This window comes from Mustela nigripes, chromosome 7 (genome assembly GCF_022355385.1).
Source record: "Mustela nigripes isolate SB6536 chromosome 7, MUSNIG.SB6536, whole genome shotgun sequence".
Lineage (NCBI taxonomy): Eukaryota > Metazoa > Chordata > Mammalia > Carnivora > Mustelidae > Mustela > Mustela nigripes.
In genome coordinates, this window is record NC_081563.1 from 52,604,328 (window position 1) to 52,627,795 (window position 23,468).

The 23,468-nt window shown below is 50.9% G+C and overlaps 1 protein-coding gene across 1 annotated transcript in view; it reads right to left on the minus strand.

Moving 5' to 3' along the window:
* The window catches only part of VAX2 (ventral anterior homeobox 2), a 28,183-nt gene extending 23,506 nt beyond the window's left edge, over window positions 1–4,677 (minus strand). Inside the window, exon 1 of the mRNA XM_059407769.1 lies at window positions 4,386–4,677. Within this exon, the coding sequence (XP_059263752.1) occupies window positions 4,386–4,623 (238 nt within the window). The 5' untranslated portion in view covers window positions 4,624–4,677. The remainder of the gene's footprint in view (window positions 1–4,385) is intronic.
* Window positions 4,678–23,468: the final 18,791 nt, after the last annotated feature.

Below are 23,468 nucleotides of genomic sequence, written 5' to 3' on the forward strand. Positions count from 1 at the left end.
ATAAAACAATCTGCCCCACCTTCTCGGTTGTTTAAATGCCCGCTGGGCAAGTGGGCAGGTATGCTTTGTGGAGCTGCTCCAACTTGTAGGGTGAGACCTGCAAGGTCAGGGCTGAGCTGCTGTACGTCCAGTGGCTTTTGTAAATCCAAGCAGAAAGCAAGCAGATTCGAAGTGAAGCTGAGCCCAGATTTGATTGCAGGAGGGGGGAGTCTGTTCCCCCACCCACCCAGGCCGCTCTCAGCTCAAGTCCCAGAGGCCTTGGCCTCTTGCCCAGCGTCTTCGGATGAGTCTGGCAGCCAGGGCCCTGCCTGGTGCAGGCCATTGCCTAGCCCTTTTAAGGGTTTGGAGGTTCCCCGTTCTGGAACACAGCAGCACTGCCCGCAGATGGGCGGTGGGCACGGACTCCACTAAATTCAGTGCCTCCCTTCCCCACACCCACACCCACAGCGAGAATTGCTAGATGGTGCTGAAGGCCCTGTTCTTCCTGGGTTTTCTTATGTCCTTAGACACCGGGTGCATCCATCAAGCTCCCAGGTGAAAGCATTTCAGCGAGTGGGTGGTGGTGGGCGGGTCAGCTGTTCACTCAGTCATGGGGTCCCTAATTTTTTCCTGTCCTCCTGCCACCAGAGGTGTGTGGAAATGAGGAAGGGGGTTCTCCACTTCTCACAGAAGGGGAGTGCTGGGGTTGGGCAGCGTGATCCTGTTTCCCCGGGGCCAAGGTGCTTACATTGAGCTGAGGACAGAGGATGCAACCAGAATGGCGGGTTGGCACCCATTGGCCTGAGGGACCCCTTCAGGGTAGCAGGTAGAGGTCCTGAGCATTATTCACAGAAGTCGGTGACACTAGCAGGCGACCCTGCCGGCTCTATCCAGAAGGGTTGTTGAATTTGCATCCGGATTAATCTGGGAATCACTCAGGCACATCTGAGTGTGTGGGCGTGAACAGAGATTGTGAGGTTGCTGGATGTTTCGGGTGAGAGTTGGTCCATGTCTTCCAGCTGCCGATGTCCCGGGTCCAGCGAAAAGGCCATTGCATCTGGTCCGCCCTGTGCGGTGAGAGCCGAGGCTGGGAGGCGGTCTGTCAGACTGCCTCCAGCTCGTGGTTGGCGCCGTTTCCAGTATAAAACAAAAGGATCCCCCATCCCTGCTCCTCACCAACAAGAGGCTGTGCATGCAGAGGTGTGTGGTGGCCTGCGGGGCTGTCTCATCTCGTAGGAGCCTGGCTGTGTACACCGCGGGGTGGGGGGGTATGCGGGCATGCCTGTTGTGCACACTCGCCTGTCATCTTTGTGGCCTTGTTTGTGTCCGTGTGTGGCTTGAGGCGGCCTCCATTTTGAGGTGGGGATGCAGCAAGGTGGGCCTCCCTGGCTCCCTGACCCGCATTTCGCCGAGGCAGCAGGGGACTTGAGCAATTGGTGGAGTGAGGGTTCTTGAAGGTGATTGGGGGAAGGCCACACCTCGTGGTCTGCAAGGTGGCACTAATCCTCCTTTCCACAGCTCTCAACCCCTTTGCTGCACAGCATTTTGCCAAGGCAAAAAGATACCAAGTCCCCGATAGCGGGGTTGAGCTGAGCTGGAGGAAGCTTCTGAGGAAGGAGGTCCATTCCCTGAGTGGTTTGTGGGTTACCTCAGAGCAACCCCTTTTCGTTCGATAGAATATTTTTGGAGATCCTGCTGGGCGTTTGCAATTTTATAGACATCACCTCTGATATTTAGCACTGACTTTCAAGGTGACAGCTCTGGGTTTCTATGTACAATGAGGAAAATGAGGCACAGAGCAGTAAAGAAAGTGGCTTAAATTTAAAGGCCTCTAAGGCTGGTATTCCAACCCAACTTCATTTAACTCCAGTACACACACTTACCTTCTATCCCCCTGTGCCTTGGAACTCCCCTTAATAGATCAGGACAGAAAGAAACAGAAAGAAGTGCTAAGACCCAGAGGAAGTGGGGTTCCTTCCCAGAACTCTCACCCCATCAGCAACCTAATGGTCTGTGATGGCAAACACCTCCCTTCTACATTTTTATGATTTCCTCCAAATGTACTTTGGGAGGCTATGCCCTGGAACGTCAAGGGCAAAATGCATTTGCTACTTAAAGCACACCAGAGGAACATTCATCCCGATGCCAGGCTTTTCATCTGTTAGAGCCTCTACCCTGAGCCCGGGTGGGGCCAGGAGGGACGCAGGTGACCCTGGCTAGGAGTAATTAGGGTTAAATGACATGCCAGGTATCTCAGGCCTGAAATAACCTCTTTTCATTAAATGAGAAAGGGCAGAGGGATTTATGAGGACCTTATGTACCTTTCCTTTCTTTCTCTTTATATTATGCCAATATAATGCATTGCTGTATGTGCACACATGCATTTATAAAAACATATCTCCTGACAATGCACACAAGCTGTTCCACATACAGTCTGTGTGTGTTGGAGGGGTGTTCCTCTCTGTCCCGCTGTGGATTGCTTCTAGCGTGGGTGGCCTCCACGCTACCACACTCCTACCTTCTGTGAGTTTACAACTGAGAATTATTAAACTGGCCATCTGTACACAGAATTTATTTGTTCTACATGCAGAATTAGTAGAGTGGAAGCGATGATAGGTGGCATAGAACTCACGATGGTCTGGAACTCACAAATACCCACAGATAGTGTATGAGGTGGTGAGTGTGGCAGCCAGGGACTTGAGGGTCTTAATCTCAGAGTGTGGGCTTAAAGGGCTGATTTCTTTCTTCATTTCCGGAAGCCCTGCAGATTTTCTCAATGGAACTCCAAGCTGGCTGCTGACATCTTGTATTCAGGGCATCCTACAGTCTATGAGAAGGGATCCAATTCAATCCCAGGTGCCCAAAAGGTCCACACACCTGATGGAATTACCCCTCGTACCCAGTCCTGTAACTGCCTCAGCCCAAGCCTTTCCTCAGAACAGCGCCGAGTGCCCCATCTCTAGGGGACCACACTTGACACCAGGAGTGTTTCCGGAAGACCAGGGTCGTTGAGTCTGTGTACAAGACAGTCTATCAGTTGACTTTACACTGGGCTGCCTCCATGCTCAACACTAGCTCTGTCCCCCATTCCCAGAGCCACTCAAACCCAGCGGCTCTGGGGAAGCTGTGCAAAACCAGGCCAAGGTGCCCCCCCCCCTCTGTGTGGGTGGCCTAGGTCAGATCAGACAAACTCGGGATCCTGGCGCTGGAGTGTCCTGGGGCCAGCGGCAAGCTGGTTTCCCTTCCCCAGGACCTGATGGCCAGGGAAATCAGCTCTGGCCGGTGGCCTCGCAAAGCCTAGCGGCTTGCAAGAGGGCGCTCAGGAAGCAGAGGCAGTAAAAGAGAAGCGGGAGGAAGCCGGGCTGGGGAGTTGGAGGAGGCCTTGGGGGGGAGCCTTTACAAGCGTGTGGCCTCTTCTGGGCGCTCGGTCTGCGGGTGCCCGCGCTCCGAGATGCTGGGGGAAACAGACCTCAAGGCTCTGGCCGAGGCCTAGGGACAGGCTGACCGAGAGACCCCGGAATTCCCTTTCTCCTCCCATCTCTCTGGGCGAGGCCCCGATCCGGCGAAAGCTGAGCCTGCAGCTTCCAGTGAGGCTCGCTTTAGGGGTCTGGGAAGTCTCGGCCTCGAAGCGAGGAGGCCAGGAGGAGCCGGGTACTCGGGCGCAGTCCAGAAGCGCTTGTAGGAAAAGAGGGCTGGGGAGCGCTCGGCAGAGAGAAAAGGCCAGGAAAGAAGAGAGGAGGGCGAAGGGCGAGGGAGAAAGCGAGAGCCGTGAAAGGCCAGGCCGGGAGAAGGCCGGCTGGGCCCGGGCGCCGCGAGGAAGTGGGAGCGAGCGAAGCCCAGGCGGGCAAGCGCCGCGCACCCCGCGCTCCGTGCCCGGGTGCCCTCTCCCGCGAGCAACCAGTGCAGTCTGCGTCGCTGGGAATGAGAAACCAGGCTGGCCAGGCGGCGAGGAAGCGCCTGGCCTCTGAGCGGAGCGCCGGCCTTTTCCTCCCGGGGTTCCAGACGCTGGTCCCTCCTTGTCCTGACCCCGCTGAGCGCTCGTGACGCTCTTCTCCGCACCCGCCGTTTGGGACGCGGGGCGGAGACCGGCTCTCGGCTTCCCGCGCTCGCGTCTGTGCCCCCGCCACAGTCAGAGGCTGGGATGGGCCTAGAGTGAGCGGCCGGCCCGAGAGGCTGAGAAATATAAGGCAGTGACACGGGGATCTCTTTGGTCCCGTTCGCCGCTTTGTCCCCTGCACTCAGCTCAACGTTCAGTACACAATAGACGCTCAGAATAATACTAGCTGAATGAATGACTGAGTGATGACTGACTGGTTGAGTACATGCATTGGGAGGTGGAGGCAGCAGAAGAGCGGTGTGGGGGGGGGGCGGATCCGGTGAGCCAGGACCGCGCGCTGTCCGCTTACCTCGCACCAGGATGCGGCGGCAGTGGTCTGCCTCACCGAGCCCGGGGTGGCCGTCGCTGTCCGCGCCGCTCTCCCTGGAGCCCGCGGGGCTAGAAGCTGAGGTCCCTGCAATTTCCCTGGGGCTGCGGCGGCCGGCATCAGTACCCGAGTCCTCCGCTCCGCCTCGGTCCCCGCCGCGGCCGCCGTGCGACTCCCGGCGTGCGGGACCGCGGTCGCGCTCGGCGCCCCCATCGCCCATGCCGGCCGCCACCGCCGCCTTCGCCACCGCCTAGCCAGCCTACGCTACCCAAGCCCGCGACTCCCCGCCCCTCGCGCCCCCGCGCCCCGGCTCCCCTCGCGCCCCCCGCCCGACTCCCCCTCCGGCCCCGCCCCTGCCCGGCTGCTCCACCCATCCCTGCTGATTGGGCAGGAGTCGGGGTTCTCCGACTCCCAGAGGATTCCGTGGCAGCTGCGCGGCGCGGGGGTGGGGAGGAAGGGAGAGGGTGGCCCACTCCTTCACCCCTAGTCTAGCCCCACACCCAGCTTGGCAGAGCGAGGCTGGGGCGGCCCTAGAGTGCTGTCCTAGCCCTACATCCTCCCATAAAGTTTATCAACTCCCTCCCCCAACCCCTTGCCTACTCTCCTCCTCACTCCCTTCATCCCAAGGGAAGCAGGCTCCGCGTTCCGGCTCTTTCAGCGGGATCAATAACCGCAGTGCTCCAGGAAGGCGACCCCAGAGAGACCAAGCAGAAAGGAGGTTGGCCATGCTCCAGCACTTGGCGGGGTCGGGGGCTGGGGGCAGGGACTCGGGCCTGGGATTCAGTACCCCACCCCCGCCCCAGAGTCATACCTCCACCCACACTCAAGAACACGGACAGACTTCAGGCGGGTCCCGGCGTTCCCGGGAGGGCAAGGCCTGGAATGTGGTCAGTGAGCCTGAGTGAGGCCGGGGGGCGGGGGGGGGGGGGTGCTGACGGAGTGACATGTACCCGCCGCGGGAGAGGAAACATGTGCAGACAGACAGCCGGGGCCAGGGGCCCAGAGGGTTGAGTGAGGCCGAGACTGGCAGGCAGCAAACGCCCGGTTCCCCTGCGGCTCCCCGACCCGCACCCTCAGACTGGGTTAGCAGGTGGGCGTTTCCTTGTGCCACCCCTACCCCACCGGCCTCCGTGGAGCTGCCTCCTACCCCAGTCCTGGTCCCAGGTCCCGCTTTCGTGGGCTGAGAGAAGCGAAGCGCGGAGGTGACAGCGGCTAGGAGCCAGCTGCGCTGGGAAGCGAAGGGGTTGGGAGTCTTTGGGCAGAGCGCTCGGCCTTCCGAGGCGTCACGGTCCCCAGCTCTTTCTGAGGACCCCGGGTTCACCCGACTCTGGCTTCTCCTTTGACAGCACCAGGAGAGGCCAGGCTCTTCGTTCCCTTCGTGTGACTCAGAAAGGGGCTTGAAGAGAGATTGAGAGACCTCAGCGAAGACGCGTGTACAAGGTGTGTGCGCGCGGGAGGGTCGGTGAACTCCGCTAAAGCGCCGTAAATTACAGATTTTGCTTCCCTTTTCCCGCCGGCAGACTCGGTGAGCGAGGGTACCCCAGTCTGTCAGGGGGGATCTGAATGAGTGTCTTTGGGGGCAAGGCCCATGGATGTGCTGTGGGTAAGTGGCTGTGGCCGGGCTGAATGTGTCCTGGTGCAGCCTGCATGATTCGGTGAGCCTTTCTGTGAATGTGCGTGTGTTGGTGCCTTAGCGTGTGTCCAGTGTGGGTGTGATTCTGTCCAATTTCAAACGCCCCCAGCAGAAAGCAAGATGGGCTGGACACCCCAGTTATGTAATTGGGTGACTAACAGTGCCTTGGTGAAGAGTTTGAGATGTAGGAAGAGGGGAGGGTAAAGGGTGCAGGGGAGGAGGACTGCTGCTCCATTCTAACAGAAAGGAACCTAGTAAAGAAAGAAACTTGTCTATTAGGTACTTTAGGTAGGGCAGGGGACCTCGGGATGGTGTCAGGGTGCTGGGCAGTGTGTGCAGAGGGAGGGCAGGCTGGACCCGCTGCCCGGCGCTGACAGTTGGTGGCCCCTGGGGCACTGAGGAGGGCAAGTTTATAGTTAGAGGAGGAACCAGAGCAGTGGGAGCTCTCGGTTGGAAGGACCCATGCGGCGGGCACTGGAGGGGCCCTGCAGAACTCCTCAGTGACCCCCACATGGGCCAGGGCATCCTCCGTCCCAGCCCAGTAGGTCACTGGTTGCCTTCGCTCAGCATGTTCTGCATTTCAGTCTTTCTCCCCTCTGACTCTCTCAAGTTTACTTGTTTCTGTTATTCACGTAAGAAGCAGAAAGTAAACACTAGGCTCCAACCTTCCCGGGCCCCCAAGCCCTCGCTCTTCTGCCTGCCCACAGGCGCAGCCCCAGTTTCTGTTCAAAGAAGAGTGGAACAGCACCTGCTGAGCCCTGCCAGGTTTGTTTTCACCCTGTAAATTTTCATTCTACAAATAACATCTCCCAGTGCCAATAACTTCAGGTCTCTGTCTGGGAAATTCTTGCGACGTCCAGAATGGGCTCTGGGCGCCTGCATCCGGCGGCGGGGGGTGGGGGGTCTGCAGGGAGAGGCAGAAACCCGAGAGACAGGACCCAGGCAGTTGCGGCAACCTCCCCTTCCTTAGCTTCGGGCAGGGCTTTCCTGCTTCTGTAGGGTTCACTAGGGGCACGTCCCGCTCTTCCTCTTTCTCCCGCACTTTATTTATTTTTTTCCCCATTCCCTCTTTGCAGGGTAGGATTTGGCGTCCCCGGGACATCAGACTCTTTTAGCTCTTCAGGCCTAGCGGTGGGGTCCTGGTAGGGGAGATCTTGCCTGTGCCAGAGCAAGCGAAGAACTCAGGGCTTCTGTGCGCTGAGGCGAAGAGTGTGTCCCTTGCATGTGTGGATGTGTTGGGGGGAGGCGTTGCTAGATATAGGCTCTGAGCCCGGGCTCTGGCCCAGCCAAGATGCCTGCCAGGCCATCCTGGCTCCTGGGCTGCCCAGTGCCTAACAACAGAGGGGACGGATTGCATGGGGCCACTGGTCTTCCACCCACATCCTTTCCTCTCTGGAGACCTTGTCCTGCAGGTCTATTTCCTGAGCTTGCTGGATAAGGAATGCTGGGTGCCCTTGTACCCAGTGCGGCCATGTGGCAGGGGTGTGCAGGGTTGGCCTTGCTGAGCATGGGTGCACGCTCACATGTTGGGATGCCGTTTGGTTCTGGGAGATCCTCCTACCAGAGCAGGACACACAGAGCTCCTGGTGTTGAGCCCACCTGGCATGAATTGACCGAGATCCAGGATTCCTCACCCCATGGCACTGGGACCAATGGCCTATGCATCCTATGCTTTATGCTCTCACTGCCAGTCTACACTTGCAGGGTCACTGTCATCTCAACCTGCTCAAGATCCTAGGGACATGGAAAATGCTCTCTCTACACAACCCCTCCCTTTTTGTAAAGTGATTCAGGCACCTTCCTGGGAGGGATGTGTGTGGGGGAGAGGGAAGGGACAGGGACATAGCCTTGGCTTTCCCTGTGCCTCTGACCCTTCTAGGCTCCAGTGCTGACAGACCTCAGGTGTTGATCCAGCCCTTTCTGGGTCCTACAGAGTCCACAGCTTATAGCCCAGGTTCCATCCCCACTATGAGTCTCTGTTCTGGTCTCTGCTGGTCCCAGAGAAATAGTGGGCTCCTGCTTTGCAGGATGAGGAGGTCTGGTTACAAGGAGCTGCTATTTTCTGGGCTAGAGTCCCATGATGCTCTGCCACCAGGTGCTCCCTGGCCACATGGTGGTCCAGGTTCCTCCGCTCAGCTGTAGGAGTGGGGGGGACAGCCAGTCAGGAAAGGACTCCACCAACCCAGCACTCTCCAGATGCTTCTTAGTGCTAGGGGTCCAGAGAGTTTCTCCAAAATGGCCTGAGTTGGGGAAGGAGGCTATCCTCTCTCTAGTCTCACCTTGCTTAACTGCCATCTCTAATTCTTGCTGATTTTTCTCCTGGAGTGGGCTTGGTCCAGTCTTTCTCCCGGGATCCTCCAGGCCCTCCCCATCCACCTTCACCAGGCCTTCTAGCAGTTTATTGAGTGAGCCTCTGTCCTTCTGAGAGTTAAGTTCCCTGCCCCACCACCTCGTGTATGGGTAAAGAGTCTCCCTACCCCCACCCTGCTGGGCAGCAGGCCTCATAGGATCAGAATATGTCACCTGTCCTGGGTTCTCGGGGAGCCAAGGTGTGCATATAGTTGAATGGGGGTTGGAGTCCAGGTTCCCCCAGGAGCTCCCTGTATCTCAAAGCCAAGCCCTTGGGTCCTCCATTCACAATGGGCCTGCAGCTCACAGGAGCCTTCAGCATCCCCTTCTGTGCTCAGAACCTGGAAAGTCGGGGCCCCATCCTGTATCTGGTTATTCTTCCTTCTTCTGTATCCCTAGGGTGCTCTGGCAAGCCCATCATGTCCCTCTCCAGGCCTGGACCCCTGAGCCCAGCTCAGCCCTGCTCCTTCTGTGGCCTGGGCAAAGCTTGCAGCCTCTTCGGGTGCCTTCCCCAGCTGGCTTCCTTCCTGCACCCCTCCTCAGCCTCTCTACCTCCTTGCTCCTTTCTCTCAGCCTGTGTTTCTCCCTAGTCTTTTCCTGGAGGCCTAGAGACTCAGGAGGCTGGGTTCCTCCACCCTGCCTCTTCCCCCTTTTTGTTTTGGTCTCCTGTCCATCATTCTTCTTCCTGGTTTGAGGCCCCCCCACCACACACAAAGGTCCTTGGGAATCCTGGATGGCATTCTTCTGGCCCCCAGCTATTATTCTGCAGCAGCTGAAGTAAGCTAGGCGCTTGGTGAATGGGGAAGGACACTCCCTGAAGAATCAGCTGGGGAGTACAAGTCCTACGAGGCAGAAAAACTCTGTGCATGACTTCCTTCCCTGGCCCTGCCTGTACCCCACACCCACAAGCCTGGGAGCCAGACCGCTTACGGGCACATTAGAGAGGGACCCCACGTTCCACTCTCTGGTAGGAAGGATTGACATTTTAGAAGTAGGTGGGGTGCTGTTGGAGGCTTTGGGTTTTTTTGTTTGTTTGTTTTTTACAATGAGCATTGCTATTTTTGTAAAACAACAACAACAACAAACAAACAAACCAACAAACAATAAAATGTGTTCCTTTCTGAGAAGAGTAGCAGTGCTGCAACCCAAGGAGGGCTGCTCCCTCCGTGAGACATGCTGTTCCTTGGGTCAGTGGGAGAGGTGCCCTGGTGCAAGGCTCCTCAAATTCCAGGGTGTAGGCTCCTCCTAGCTAGCTAGCTGCCTGCAGGTTCAGACACTGGGCTCAGTCACTGGCTCTATTTAGGCAACACAAGATGCCTGAGGCTTGTCTGTTTTGGACGTTGGTTGTTGCCCTCTGAGGATTTCGCAGGGAGTAGACCCTCTGGGCCTTAGAGGGACCCAGCAGGAGGATAGAGGTCACTTCTGCAGGGAAAGCAGGGAACCCAAGTTAGTTGAGCTGGGTGGGCTGGTGCAGGGTGAGGTGGGCAAGGCTCTGCTACTGCCCCACATCTTTGCCTCTCAAGGCAACACTCCCCATGCTTTGCTTTGTCCCCCACTTTGTGCATAGGCAGGGATCCCAGCCTGGGTAGTGGGAGTTCTAGGGTGGTCAAGATCTGCTGGTGCCAGGTTCTAGTACAACCCGCTGGTGCCTTCCCTGATCTGGTGAGTCCCAAGGCCTGTGGGGAGAGCTGCCCAGGGGAGGCTGTGGGTCTAGGCCTGTTTGCAAAGAGGGCCACACTGGAGTGACAGTTGTGGGCAGGCCAGGGCTGATAAGATCCTCCAGGTACCTACCACCCAGTGGTTATCAGTAGGCAATTCCTGCCTTGACTCTGGCCTTGGACCAGTGCCAGGAAGGCTTAAGGGAGGAGGCAATGGATTTCACAACTTGACACCTATTAAATCACCTGGATAATTTAGAAAAAAAAAATCAGTGGTGCTAGGCTGCCCACCAAATGGCTTCAGTTCAGGTCCAGTGACTTCAAATTAGATCCCCAGTGGGTTCCTGATATTTAAAAGACTTCCAGGGGAAGCCTGGCTGGGAACCCCTGCACTGGGCTGAGTGTAGGGGAAGCATGCATTGCTGGATGAAAGCCAGAAGCAAATATCTTGAGTGGTTAGTATGCGGTAATCAGGGAATGAGAAACAGGACTTTGGGTGGGTGGGAGAGGAGGGAAGCCAGCAGAGGTCTGGAGTGAGGGCAGTTTTGGGGTAGGAAGATCAGAGAGGGTGAACCATCTTGGCCAGGATACAGCTGGACCCAACACGCAGGTGTCTAACCCGATCTGAAAAGCACCCCCCACCCACGGACTCCGGATTCTCTTAGTGAGTGTGTGCGAATTGGATGCTATATAAGTTATATTTCAATTAAGCCATTACCAAAACAACAAAAAACAAAGCAACACAAAGTAAAGGCAGCCACATTCAACCCATCTTCTGCTCTTTGAGAGTCTAGGTCTCACACTCTGGGCGAGCAGGCTTCCTTTGGTCTCTCCAGAGGAGAGGCTACCCAAGGGCGAGAGAGCAGGTGGCTGGCTGGGCAGGGTGGGAAGTAGAGTTAGCTACTAGCGCAGGAAGGGGTGTTCCCAGGTTCTAGAATAGGGGCTTGGTGGTGGTAGTGGGAGTGGGGGGCATGGGGGGCATGGGGGGGCATTCTCCTGATTTGCTGATCGTCTCTGCTTTCCTCTAGACAGATTTTCCCTAAAGCTTTCTTGGCTTCGTATTCCTTCTGGTAGTGCTCAGTGAATTTTCTTCCTTGCCTCTTCTCTGATAATTTGCTACTTCATCTTCCTTCCACCTCCTTTCTCTTTCTAATTCTCCAGTCTTCCTCCTTTCCCGGTATGGTCTTGACCACCCAGCCCCTCAGCCTCCGTAGCTCTTTTTTTCTTTTTCTCCCTCGCCTCTCTCCGCCTTCCCTCTTTGGCTCCAAAATTCCCCCACTTTCCATCAGCCTTCCCCTTAGCTGGAGCAGAAGTACCCACTTTTGCTCATCTTTCTTAGGAAAAAGCCATCCCAGCCAGGTGCAGAGTTTAAACCAATGAAAAAGCTTGGGACTTGAGAGTATCTTCCAAAAATGTTTCCTTCTTTCTTAACAAACAAAAGCCACTCACTCCTACCACACTCTGATTTGATCTGGATCATTCTCTAAATCAATTGACAAGTTATTTGTCTTCTAGCGACAGATACAGGGCTAAGTGCCCCAAACTGTGCAACACTAATACTATCATGAACGAGTCACAACACCCCTTAGAGTGGGACTTGGTTGCTCCCTTCTGCAGAGAAGGAAATAGACCGAGGTTACATACCTACTTTGTGTGGCTTCACCTGCAGGTGTGGGAACCCAGGGCACTGCTAAGACAAAAATCTCTTCCCTTGTCTCTCACTTCACTCTGAGAACTGGGCTCCCCCCCTCCCCCGCCACCCCCCCCCCCCAAACTCACTCAGTCACTGGATGGCCCTGGTACATGCTGGTGGCTTCTAGCTCAGCTGCTGGAGTGGGGACTTTCAGATTGAGTGACATGGTGCCTTGGCAGCTTGGAGGGGAGCTGTGATTTCTCTGGAGAGACCAAAAGAAGCCTGCTCACCCAGAGTGTGAGACCTAGGCTCTCAAAGAGCAGAAGATGAGTTGAATGTAGCTGCCTTTACTCTGTGTTGCTTTGTTTTTTGTTGTTTTGGTAATGGCTTAATTGAAATATAACTTATATAGCATCCAATTTGCACACACTATACAATTCAATAGTTTTTAGTATTTTCACAGACATACTCAAATATGTAGTAAATATTCAGATGTATAGAGCAACTGTCACCACAGCGAATTTTCAGACATTTTCATTACCTTAAAAGGAACCCTGTACCCATTAGCTAACACTCCAAATTCCCACCACTGCCCCCACCCCCAGCCCTAAGCAACCACCGACAATCTACTTTGTTTCTATGGATTTGCCTATTCTGGATTTTTCCATACAAATGGAATCATATAATAATTGACCTTTGTGGCTGGCTTTTTCCACTTAGCATAATGTTTCAAGGGTCATTCATGTTATAGCATATATGAGTACTATATTCCTTTTATGGGTGAATAACATTCCATTGTATGATTCTATCATATTTGTTTTTCCATTAATTATTGATAGACATTTGGATGGTTTCTACCTTACATATCTGTTGGAGAGTATGGGTACACCCCTGTCTCAAGGTGTTCCACTGGTACCTCAGAAGAGGTAGGAGGTCTTCTGGGAGGAGCATGGTGAAGCTCAGGGTTGGGGCATGCACTGGCTGTATGTCCCAAGCGAATGGGTCACTTTCCAGAAGCCTCCTTTCCATTCCTGTCCAGTAAGGAGGGGATGGGTAGACTGGAAGGCTTGTAGGAATTCTAGCTCTGTAGTAAAGATTCAGAGCCTTGGGGCGCCTGGGTGGCTCAGTGGGTTAAGCCTCTGCCTTCAGCTCAGGTCAGGATCAGGCTCTCTGTTGGGCAGGGATCCTGCTTCCCCCTCTCTCTCTGCCTGCCGCTCTGCCTATTTGTGATCTCTCTCTCTGTCAAGTAAAATCTTTTAAAAAAGAATAAAAAAAGAAAGGAAAGAAAGAAATAAAAAAAGATCCAGAGCCTCGACTTTTGACTAGGTTAGGTTAGAATCCTGGTTCTACCACTACCTAGTTGCTAATACGTTTTTTAACCTCTCTGTGCCTCACTGTCCTCATCCATTAAATGGGGATGTTAGTATCAAACTCCTGGAGTTGTTATGAGGGGTAAATTAATCCTCGTAGAGCATTTGACCTGGTACCTAGGACTCAGTGGGGTGCTAGAGAGAAGAAAATTTAAGCTTTTATCACTTAAGACTTAGGACCAGAGCTCACAGGTTGCAAGAGTTTATCCCCCTCTCCCCTTCTCCTGGATGAATGGAAGAATGAAGATTTTAGCCATGCCCAAAGGGACAGAGGGAGGTTCTCTGACCTGGGGCTGGGAACCCAGATTCCAGGCCCTCAAGCCCAGCTGCTTAGGTGGTCAGGATGGGGTTGTTGGAGAAACGCATCTCACCGCCAAGGCCTCTATATAGCAAATCTGATGCTCTCATCCAGCCTCATGTTTCTCAGTCATCCAATGGCATGGACACTGCGGAGCGTTCAGTGTTTAATTTCCTCTGCCGCCAAGCTAGGTTTCCCCCTTCCCGGTTGAAGAACCCCAGCCAGCCTACAGCCCTTCCCAAGACCCAGGCCCATGGCTCAGGTGAGGAAGGAAGGGCTACGTGAACCCCGGAAGGATCTGAGCCCCGAAGCCTGGAGGCAGGGAGATCCCCGCAAGAGGTGTCCTGGCCCCCACCTTTCCCATCACACCTGGCCCAGGAGAGAGAAGGAATGGCTCCTTAGGCTACCTTTGGGGGAGCAGCCTGGAGGCCAGCAATGGTGGCTTTTATATCCTTTCACACCCTTTGAATCTGTGGGGTGTTATAATTCAAATGCATCTAGTTAAGCAATCTTTTAAATGTTGTTAGAATAAGTTTAAAGAGGTATTTTGTTTTGATGGCCCCATCAAAGACAGGTGCTTATTTGTTCCTCCCCTACTTTGTGCCTCTGGGAGCTGGCCTATAGTGACTTACCCTGTAGACAGGGTTCCTTTTTGTCTTTGCTGTGCTTGCTGCCACACTGCACATTCAGGGTCACCAACCACCCCGGTCCCAAGGGAACCCACTAGTCTTGAACCTTAGTCCCAAGAAGGGATCCTTTGCCATCAGCATCACCCCCAAAGTGGGTTCCAGGCTACGTTGGAGAAAGGGAAGCTGAAGAAACAAGATGCCTGGTACTCCTTTCAGCAGTTACTCTGGATCTAGGGACTCCCTTACCTCTCCACCTGAAACTTCCTTGCTCTCTGGGTCACACAGGTCCAGATTTGAGCATCTGAGGCCCCTTTACTGGGTGGCCTGGCATCTGCTGCCATGAAGAAAGGAAGTTAGCTGGCCATGAGCATGGGGTGAACCTGGAGGAATTCTCCCATCTCCTGACCCTGGGAAAGAACTTCAAATGTGGAAGATCAAGGAGCTGCTTGGCAGCCTATGTTGGATGACTGTTGGGCCTTGTTGGAATGTTGGGAACACTCTGATGGCTAGCCAAGGCCCCCTCCAGATAGTCCCTTAGGGTGTGTGTCCTATTACCCCCCCCCCCCCGCCATGTTGCTAAGAATGTATATCTACTGGGATCTACTGCACACTCTTTGGAATATCCCTCCTCTAACAAATATTTATTGAGCTACTACTACTTCTGGACAGAATGTCAGGTACTAGGACATTTTTGAACCGAACAGACCTAAATCCCCACAGTTGGGGATCCTACATTATTGGGGCAGCTAACCTTCCCTTAGATAGTGAAACCCAAAATGGAGTCATAGCAGGGGACCTGTATCGTTGGTCTTGAGGGGTCACCTGGCCTGATTGATGGTTTGCTGAGACGCACAGACCAGCCCGTGACTAAGCATAGGTTTGTTTTGGGGACTAGAAAATAGCCTCTGAAAATAACCCATGAAAGAGGTGCTTTTGGGAAGCCTTAGTGGTTCTGTAGTAAAGGAAAATCCAAGAAGGCGAATGCATTTTCTCCCGTTCAGTTGGCTAAAGAAACAAAGGAAAACAATCAGACAAACAAAAAACCCCAAACAAACATGCAGTCCCATGCCTTGGGTGTGTACGCGCGTGTGTGGCTTTTGTTCCTAAGTGTGTATGTTGTGCATGAATTTAATTAACTTTTAAACAGCTTTAATTTTTTTTTTAAAGAAAACATTCATCTGAGAAAAAAAAAAAAAACCCTCTAACCAGCACAAAGGATTATAAAATCACAAGCAGGGTTCTCTTCAGATCCTCAGCCCCATCCCAGAAGCCCCATATTCTTGCCCCATCTCAGACGTACCCGCCGTCACCTAAAAACAGGAACGAAGTCACACTGTCCCTCTGTTCTCCCTCCTGCCCTTTCCCGCCTTCGCCCGCGCCTTGCTCGGTGGTATAGTCCGACTCCCGCTTACCCTTTCTGCGCCCTGGTTGCTTGCCAGCCTCGTGCGGAAGTGTCCGCTTCCCCACAGCCTCGCCAGTTCAGTATGTTAACTAAAATCTTTATTTCTGTGGATCTGATGGGTTTCTTAAAGAAACGAGAATTAAACTAAGGGGAAATAAGAGAAAGAAAAAAAGAGAGAGAGAATGTGTGAGACTGCTTTTTTGGTCCGAGGGCGTGTATGTGGGTTGGAGCGAGGTCGGGCATCCTAACCCGCGCGCCACAACGCAGCGCAGCGCACCGCACCGCCCTCGGGGGCTGAAGCCCTCGCCGCCCTTTCAAAGCCTGGGGAGTGGAGAGAGGCGGCGGGGCCGCGGGGTCAGTGGGAATTAGCGCGCCGGGCCTCGGCGAGGGATCGCTGCGGGGCGAGAGTTCGGACAGGATTAGCGGGTTCAAAAGCAGGTCAGGGAGAGCTAAACGAGGCGACGAGGTCCCCTCGAGGTCAAGGTCCGTGGTATCCGCGGGCCGGGCTTGGGGACAGCACCGGGGGGGATTGCGATCTCGGGAGGCTGCACGCAGAAGCCTGAGTTCCGAGCCCGTGGATGGCCTTGGCAGGCTCTAGAGGACGGGTTCCTGCGGCCGCGGGACTAGGACACCTCCGGATTCTGGGCCTCGGCCACACGAAATGAGGGGCTGCGAAGAGAGCCCAGAGATGAGTCCGAAGCAATTTCAAAGAATAAAGAGCGAATGTGCCCGAGCTCCCGAGGCGCGCCTGTGCGCATGTGTGTCTGAGGAACAGGGTTTACCTATTTTTCTTCTAGATTTTAATTCCCTTTCTTTTTCTTTATTTTTAATATTTTTTTTTCTTTCTGACAAGGTAAAATACGTTTTAGGCAAACATACATGGTTCAACAGACAGTACCGAGCAGTGCGAAGGAATTTTTTGTCAAGAGCTCGTCTCTCTCCCTTCCCGAGGCACGCTTCGGCGGCCTCCGCTGCGGGACAATCACGGAATGTCACACCATTTGTGTAAAAATAACCACGACCCACCCTTTACACGTTTCTGTGTCCTGTATGTGCGTGGAGGGAGAGCTGGAAGGACCGCCGAGAGAGCCAGCTCTTCTCCTGAAAAAAGCGAGTGTTTGGGGGAAGCCCAAACATTTTGAAGCCCCTGACCTGACCTTATTTTTTTTTTTTTTAAGGAGAATAGGAATGTACTGATATATTCCTTGAGCTCGTTCTCTCCCACCTCCCCCTGACACTCATGGAGAACAAACTTGGGGATATCGGGGGATGCGACGTGGGCTCTCCCCTCGGAAATCCTGGCTTTGGTAGATCATCCCCAAACTCCAATAAACTATGGGATAGACGACGGACAGCGCTCAAAGTCACCAAGTGGAGACGGCCCCACCCTGGTCGCCCTCTCTAGTGTCCTCCCACTCCGTCATTCCTTCTCCAGAGACCTGCCTGAGCCTTTCGCCTTCCCTTCCCCAGGGACGCGGCCGGCGCTGTCTGGAATGATCGGGCCGAGATGCTATGGCCGGCGTCCTGATCTCCACGAAAGTTTGAGTCCTACTGATTTTCCGCAGAGACCCCTTCTTTAGGGTCCGTTCCCTGGGACAAAAATTGCAAATCCTTGGGAGGATGGTGGTGGCGAAGACTGTGCTGGAGGTCCTGACGCGGGAGAGGTGTGAGTGAGTGAGTGTGTGTGTGTGTGTTGGGTGGGTGGTGATGGCAGAAAGGGAAAGAGAGTGGGAAGGAGGAGGCCGAGGGGAGGGGGCAGAAGCCGTGAAAGCAAGGGTGCCGGAGCCCTAGAGCGAGAGCTTGAGTGGGGGAGAGGGGGAGGGAGAGTGGGAAGGGGCGGAGCCGGAAGCCGGGAGGCTGCTTGCGATCCAGACAAAGCGCCGCCTGGTCTCCGCGGAGAGTGATCGGCCTTTCCCCCAGTTTCTCCCGATTTCTTCGGTTTGGTCCACAGGCCGGCTGGTCTCAGTGGGAACTGGCAGGTTGTTAATGGGGAAGGTAGTTTAAAGGGACGGATCGCTGGAGAAATACATGCACTCAACCAACCGGCAATCGGCTCCGCTCAGCCTGACCTGAGTCGCAGGTGCGGAGTGGGCAAGGGGTCCTTTTCGTACCAATTCTTCCAGGTGCACTTGGTGGTCTTGGCTTTGTTCTAAAAGACCTTGGGAATCCTGTTCCCGGCCCCCAGCCCCCATTGGCCAGTCAGGGTGCCGGAATCCCTCGATTAGAAATGCAGTCCTTAAAAAAAAAAAAAAAAAAAAAAAAAAAAAAAAGGAAGAAAGAAAGAAAGAAAGAAAAGAAAAGCATTCCTCTTGTAAACAAGGTTGAGACTCCTTTTAACGCTTCTTCCAGCCTCTGCACACTAGTCATACAGTTAGAACAATAATAATAGAATTGAGAGAAGGGAAAAAAATCCCAGTGCCCAAACCTAAATTCATCATCTTCTTTCTTGGGAAAGAAGGAAAACAAAAACAAAACCAAAAAACAACCCACTCTTCTTTTCACTGCACACTTAATTTGCATCGTTTTAATCATGGTGAACACGCAGTTTTATATTCTGCATTTTCTAGTTGAGGTCCCAACTAAATATTTGACATGTGCTATTGTCCTCGTCCGTACTTTTCAGTGGCAAAGAGATAGGCTGTTCCTGGTAATCAGTTGTTAAATGTTCCGCATGTCCAATTTTTCAGCATTAAAATGATGCTCATACCAAAATCTTCAAATAAGTAGTTTGCTCCTTTGGGGAGGAGTATTTCATTAGGATCCTTATTAGGTCCACAGGATAGGGACCTTTGCATTGCTCTTGTTAATACAGTGCCAAACTGCCTTAAAACATTTTCCCCATACCCTATGCCTCTGCTGAGACAGGTCCCCGAAGCGAGAGTCAGTGCGCCAAGTGATGAACCCTCTAGGTGGAGCGAAGATGCCACAACGGAAGGGAGGTGAAGATGGGGAGGGTGTGGGGTTAGTGGGGTGGACTGGTGAGGCTGGAGGAGAGAAGGACTGGAGATTCCGTCTCCTGCCTGGAGAAAGGAAGACTTTCCAGTGGAGGTGATGTCCCGACCGCCTCAGGCAGGAGTTGTCAAGTAGAAACCGAGGGAGCGACATGGGGACCTTCCTGTGCACAGGTTGGGTAGCTGGAGGGCTTTCTGGATTCGGAGGGGCAAACTTTGAAGAGGCTTATACTTTGCGGGAGTATTGAGGGTGGTTGGGAAACTCTGGCAAGGTAAGACTCTCACCTTTCATTCAACGGAATTGGAAACCAACGACCTCCTCATTGGGGGTATGCACTATTTAAACTGTCCGCTATAGGAACAGAGACGAAATTACATAATTATTGTTTTAAGTAGTGTTTTGTTAAAAAGGAATTTACATTCCCTTTAAAATAAATTCCAATTGTCCTTTAAGAAACAATTTCTTACCTTAGCTACAGTGATATGTATCTTAAAACCATACATATATTTCTTGATTTTGTTCCAAAATGAGAATATATTCATCATTTTGTGGTTAAAAATTATGCTAACACAAGCTCATTGTAAAATAACCAGGCTGAAATGTACATAAGTCCCTTCTCCTTAATCCTCCCTCCTTAAGTAACATAGCTGATAGTTACAATGTTGCATGTGCAAACTATGTGTTTTTCATCAACTGCTTATATTATTCCTGCTACTCAGCAAATCGCTATTGGAAAAAAAGTTTAACCGTAGACCATGACATTCTTATATATCAGTGGATGTAGCTCTCTCTCAGTGTTTTAAAAAAATATTTTATTGAGAGAGAGAGAGAGCGCGCGCGCGCGCGCGCACACACACACACACACACACACACACACACACACGAGTGAGGGGGGGGGTGGGAGGGAGAAGAAGAAGGAAAGGGAGAAGCTGACTCCCTGTGGAGTGGGGAGCCCCATGCGGTTCTATCCCAGGACCCAGACCCCAGGATCATGCCTTCCCTGTGGGAGGCAGATGCTTAACTGAGTGACAGGGACACCCCTCTCTCTATCTCAGTTTCAATAGCTCCTCTAGATTACATTATATGGATGTTCCATTTTTCCTCTATTTTGAAAATTACATAAATAATGCATGAATATATATTTTTTAATTATAATTTTTAATTTTTTATAAACATATATTTTTATCCCCGGGGTACAGGTCTGTGAATCACCAGGTTTACACACTTCACAGCACTCACCAAAGCACATACCCTCCCCAATGTCCATAATCCCACCCCCTTCTCCCAACCCCCCTCCCCCCACATGAATATATTTTATATCACAAAACAATTCAAACAATGCCGAAACAAAAAGATAAAACACAAAACAGCCTGTGTTTGTATGATGTTTCTCCTCTTCATGTTTGCCTCCACTCTTATCCCACCTTATTCTTCAGGAGTTTGAAGTGAGAAATTTGACTTTTGTTCCTCTAAATACTCCCACTCCAGTCTTTAAAAAATTGTTTTATTTGTCTCTTTAGCCACAAGCTCCCACTTTCCTCCCCACCCCACTCCCCCATTCAATAAGGAACCATTGAGGTGTGTTTGGAATGTACGTTTTGTTGTTATACTTTCTCACAAAATATGCATTGTTTTTTGTGCGTGTGCTTTTCATTCATGTGCGTTGGCTTTTATATTTCATTTTGTTTTTTAAATATTATTCTGAAAAACTTTAGTTTTAAATACTTTTAGATTTATGGAAAAGTTACAAGAGTAGTACAGAGAACTGCAATAAACCCATTTCTTAGCTGCATTTGCTTTATTGTTCTCTTTCCGTATATATTTAGAAAATTATTGTTATTGACACATTGGAGAGTAAGTGGCAACCCCATGTCTCCTTATATTTCCAAAGAAGGAAGTCTTTCACCTACGTGGCCATAGGGCAATGATCAAAATCAGGACATTTAACATACTATAATATAATCTTCAGATTTTATTCAAAATTTGCCACTTGTGCCAATAATGTCCTTTATTATTTTTTTCTGATCCAGGATCTAATCCAGTATCACTCATTGCATTTAGTTTTCGAGTTCTTATTAGTCTCCATTAGCTGAAAACATTTCATCAACTTTTCTTTGCCTTTTTGTAACAAATATTTTTTTGAAGAACATGGGCCAGGTATTTTAAAAAAATGTATTATGGTTTCTTGTTTTATTTTAAGCAATCTGAAACTTATGGAAAAGTTGTCAGGTATAAAGAATTCACCCTGCCCTGGCCCCATCTGAGCATCGATTGCTGGCATATGCTTTATTTTGCATGTCCCTCATAATCATAATGGAATCGTCAAAATAATAAAATCAACATTATTGCCATGGACAAATTAGACCTCATTAAGGTTTACCAGTTTTCCTGACAATCTCTCTCTAGCAAAAAGATCCAACCAAGATTACATGCTGTATTCGATTGTCATTGTCTCCTTATTCATCTTCAATCTTTAACAGTCCCAGTCTTTCCTTGACTTCTATGGCCAGTTATTATATGTAACTTCTGTCAGTATGGGTTTATCTGATATTTTCTTGTGATGCAATTTAGATTATGCACCTTTGGTGGGAATACCACTGAACTGGTGCTGAATTCTCTTACTCTATCCTGTCAGAGGGGACATGATTTTTATTTATCCGATTATGGGTGATGTTAATTTTGATCATTTCTGTGAAGTTGTGTCTGCCAAGTTTCTTTCTCTAAAGTTAGTATATTTTTCCTTTGTAATTAATAAATATTTTTCAGGGAGGAACTCAGAGACTACAGAAATACCTATCCTTTTACTCATCAAATTTTATAAGCATTGTTTATAACAATAAGTACAATGAACTCATATTTTATTCAATGGGTTATAATATGTTACTATTATTATTTAATTTGCAAATTATTCCAAATGTAGTCAATGGGATTCCCTTCAGTTGGCTTCTGGTTTTTTGTTTGTTTGTTTGTCTTGTTTTGTTTTGTTTTGTGACAGCTTTATTGAGATATAATTCACATACCATACAGTTCACCTATTTAAAGTATATAATTTAGGTGCCTCGTTAGTGCAGTAGGTAGCGTGTCAGTCTCATAAAGTATATAATTTAACAGTTTTTAGGATGCTCACAGAGTTGTGCAACCATGCCCACAATCAAATTTAGAACATTTTCATCATTACAGTGAGAAGCTTTTAGCTATTCTACTCAATCCTCCCATGCCTCCAGGCCCTGGACAATTATAATTATTTTTTAAATTAAAAAAAAAATCTTATTTATTTATTTATTTATTTGGCAGACAGAGATCACAAGTAGACAGAGAGGCTGGCAGAGAGAGGGGGAAGCAGGCTCCCTGCCGAGCAGAGAGCCTGACGTGGGGCTCATTCCCAGGACCCTGAGATCATGAACTGAGCCAAAGGCAGAGGCTTAACCAACTGAGCCGCCCAGGCGCCCCAAGCCCTGGGTAATTATTAATCTACTTTCTCTGTCTGTAGCTTTACCTATCTCTCCTGGACATTTCATACAAGTGGAATTGTATAACGTGTGGTCTTTTGTGACCAGCTTTTCGCATTTCTCATCATGTTTTCAAGATTCATCCACCTTTTAGCGTGTAGCCGTCCTTTATTCCTTACTAATGCCAAATAATGCTCCACTATATGGTTGTCACATTTTATCCACTCATCAGTCGATGGACATTTGGGTTGTTTCCACTGTTTTACTATTATTAATAATGCTGTTGTGAATGTTCTCGTAAAAGTTCCTGTGTGATCACATGTTTTCCTTTCTCTTGGCTAAATACCTAGGAGTGGAATTGCTGGGTTGAAGAGTTAACTCTGTGTTTAACTATCTGAGAAACTGCCACACTGTTTTCCAAAATGGCTGCACCATTTTATGTTCCTACCAGCAACATGTGAGGGTTCCAGTTTCCCCTACATTTTTGTTGTTACTTGTTATTACCTGTCTTTTTGATCACAGCCATCTTAGTAGATATGATGTGGTATCTTATTATGGCTTTGACTTGCATTTCTCTGATGATTAATGATGTTGACTGTCTTTATGTGTCTGTTGGCCATCTGTATATCTTTTGAGAAATGTCTACTCAGATCCTTTTACCATTTTTAATTGGGTTACTTGTCATTATATATTGAGTTGGAAGGATTGTTTATATATTCTAGGTACAAGTCTCTTATCAGATATATGATTTGCAAATAAATCTCCTATTTGTGGATTGTCTTGTCACTTTCCTGATAGTGTTGTTCAAAGTACAAAAATATTTACTTCTGATGAAGTCCAGTTATCTATGTATTTGGTTGCTTATATTTCCATCAGTTTCAGAGTCAGAGGCTTTGGAGGGAGGCACAGGGAGCTGTGGGTCCCCTGATGGGAGTAAGAAGTGTTATGTTGTTGTTGTTGTTCTTCTTCTTTTTAAGATTTTATTTATTTATTTGACAAACAGAGATCACAAGTAGGCAGAGAGGCAGGCAGAGAGAGGAAGGAAACAGGCTCCCTGATAAGCAGAGAGCCCTGACGCGGGGCTCCATCCCAGGACCCTCGGATCATGACCTGAACTGAAGGCAGAGGCTTTAACGCATAGAGCCACCCAAGTGCCCCAGAAGTGTTATGTTCTTATAGGAACAGTCACTGCCCCCATCACTGTCCTGGAGTGTAGAGGTGGACAAGCGGACATCTGCCTGATTCACAGTCTGAGTTTCTACACTCCATGGGGACTAGCAGGATGCAGTTTTCTGCCATGTACAGTTTGAGCAGGTTGGGCATTATACAAGGTCACCGGACCTAGAAGGCAAATGGGGACTGAAAACCAGCCTGAGCTAATTTTCACAAGGGTGCTGCGTGCGTTAGAGGTGAACCTGCCTTTGAGCCACAAGGGAGAAGAGAGTGCCCAGGGCTCCCTGGCCTTAGGCTCACTAAGGAAACTGTCCAGTGGAGAGTCCCCAGGACCTTTCTCTCGCCAGCCATCTCTTCCTGAATAGGACATGTTTTCCTTGCCAGCAGTCTCTCAGGGCTCTGCAGCCCCTTTTGGGAGATCCTACTCCATGTCCCTTTGGGCTGAGCCTGAGTGGGGCTGTGCAGTGAACAGAAGAGTAGAATTTTCACAGGCTGCAGGTTGAGGTAAGGGCTGAGATT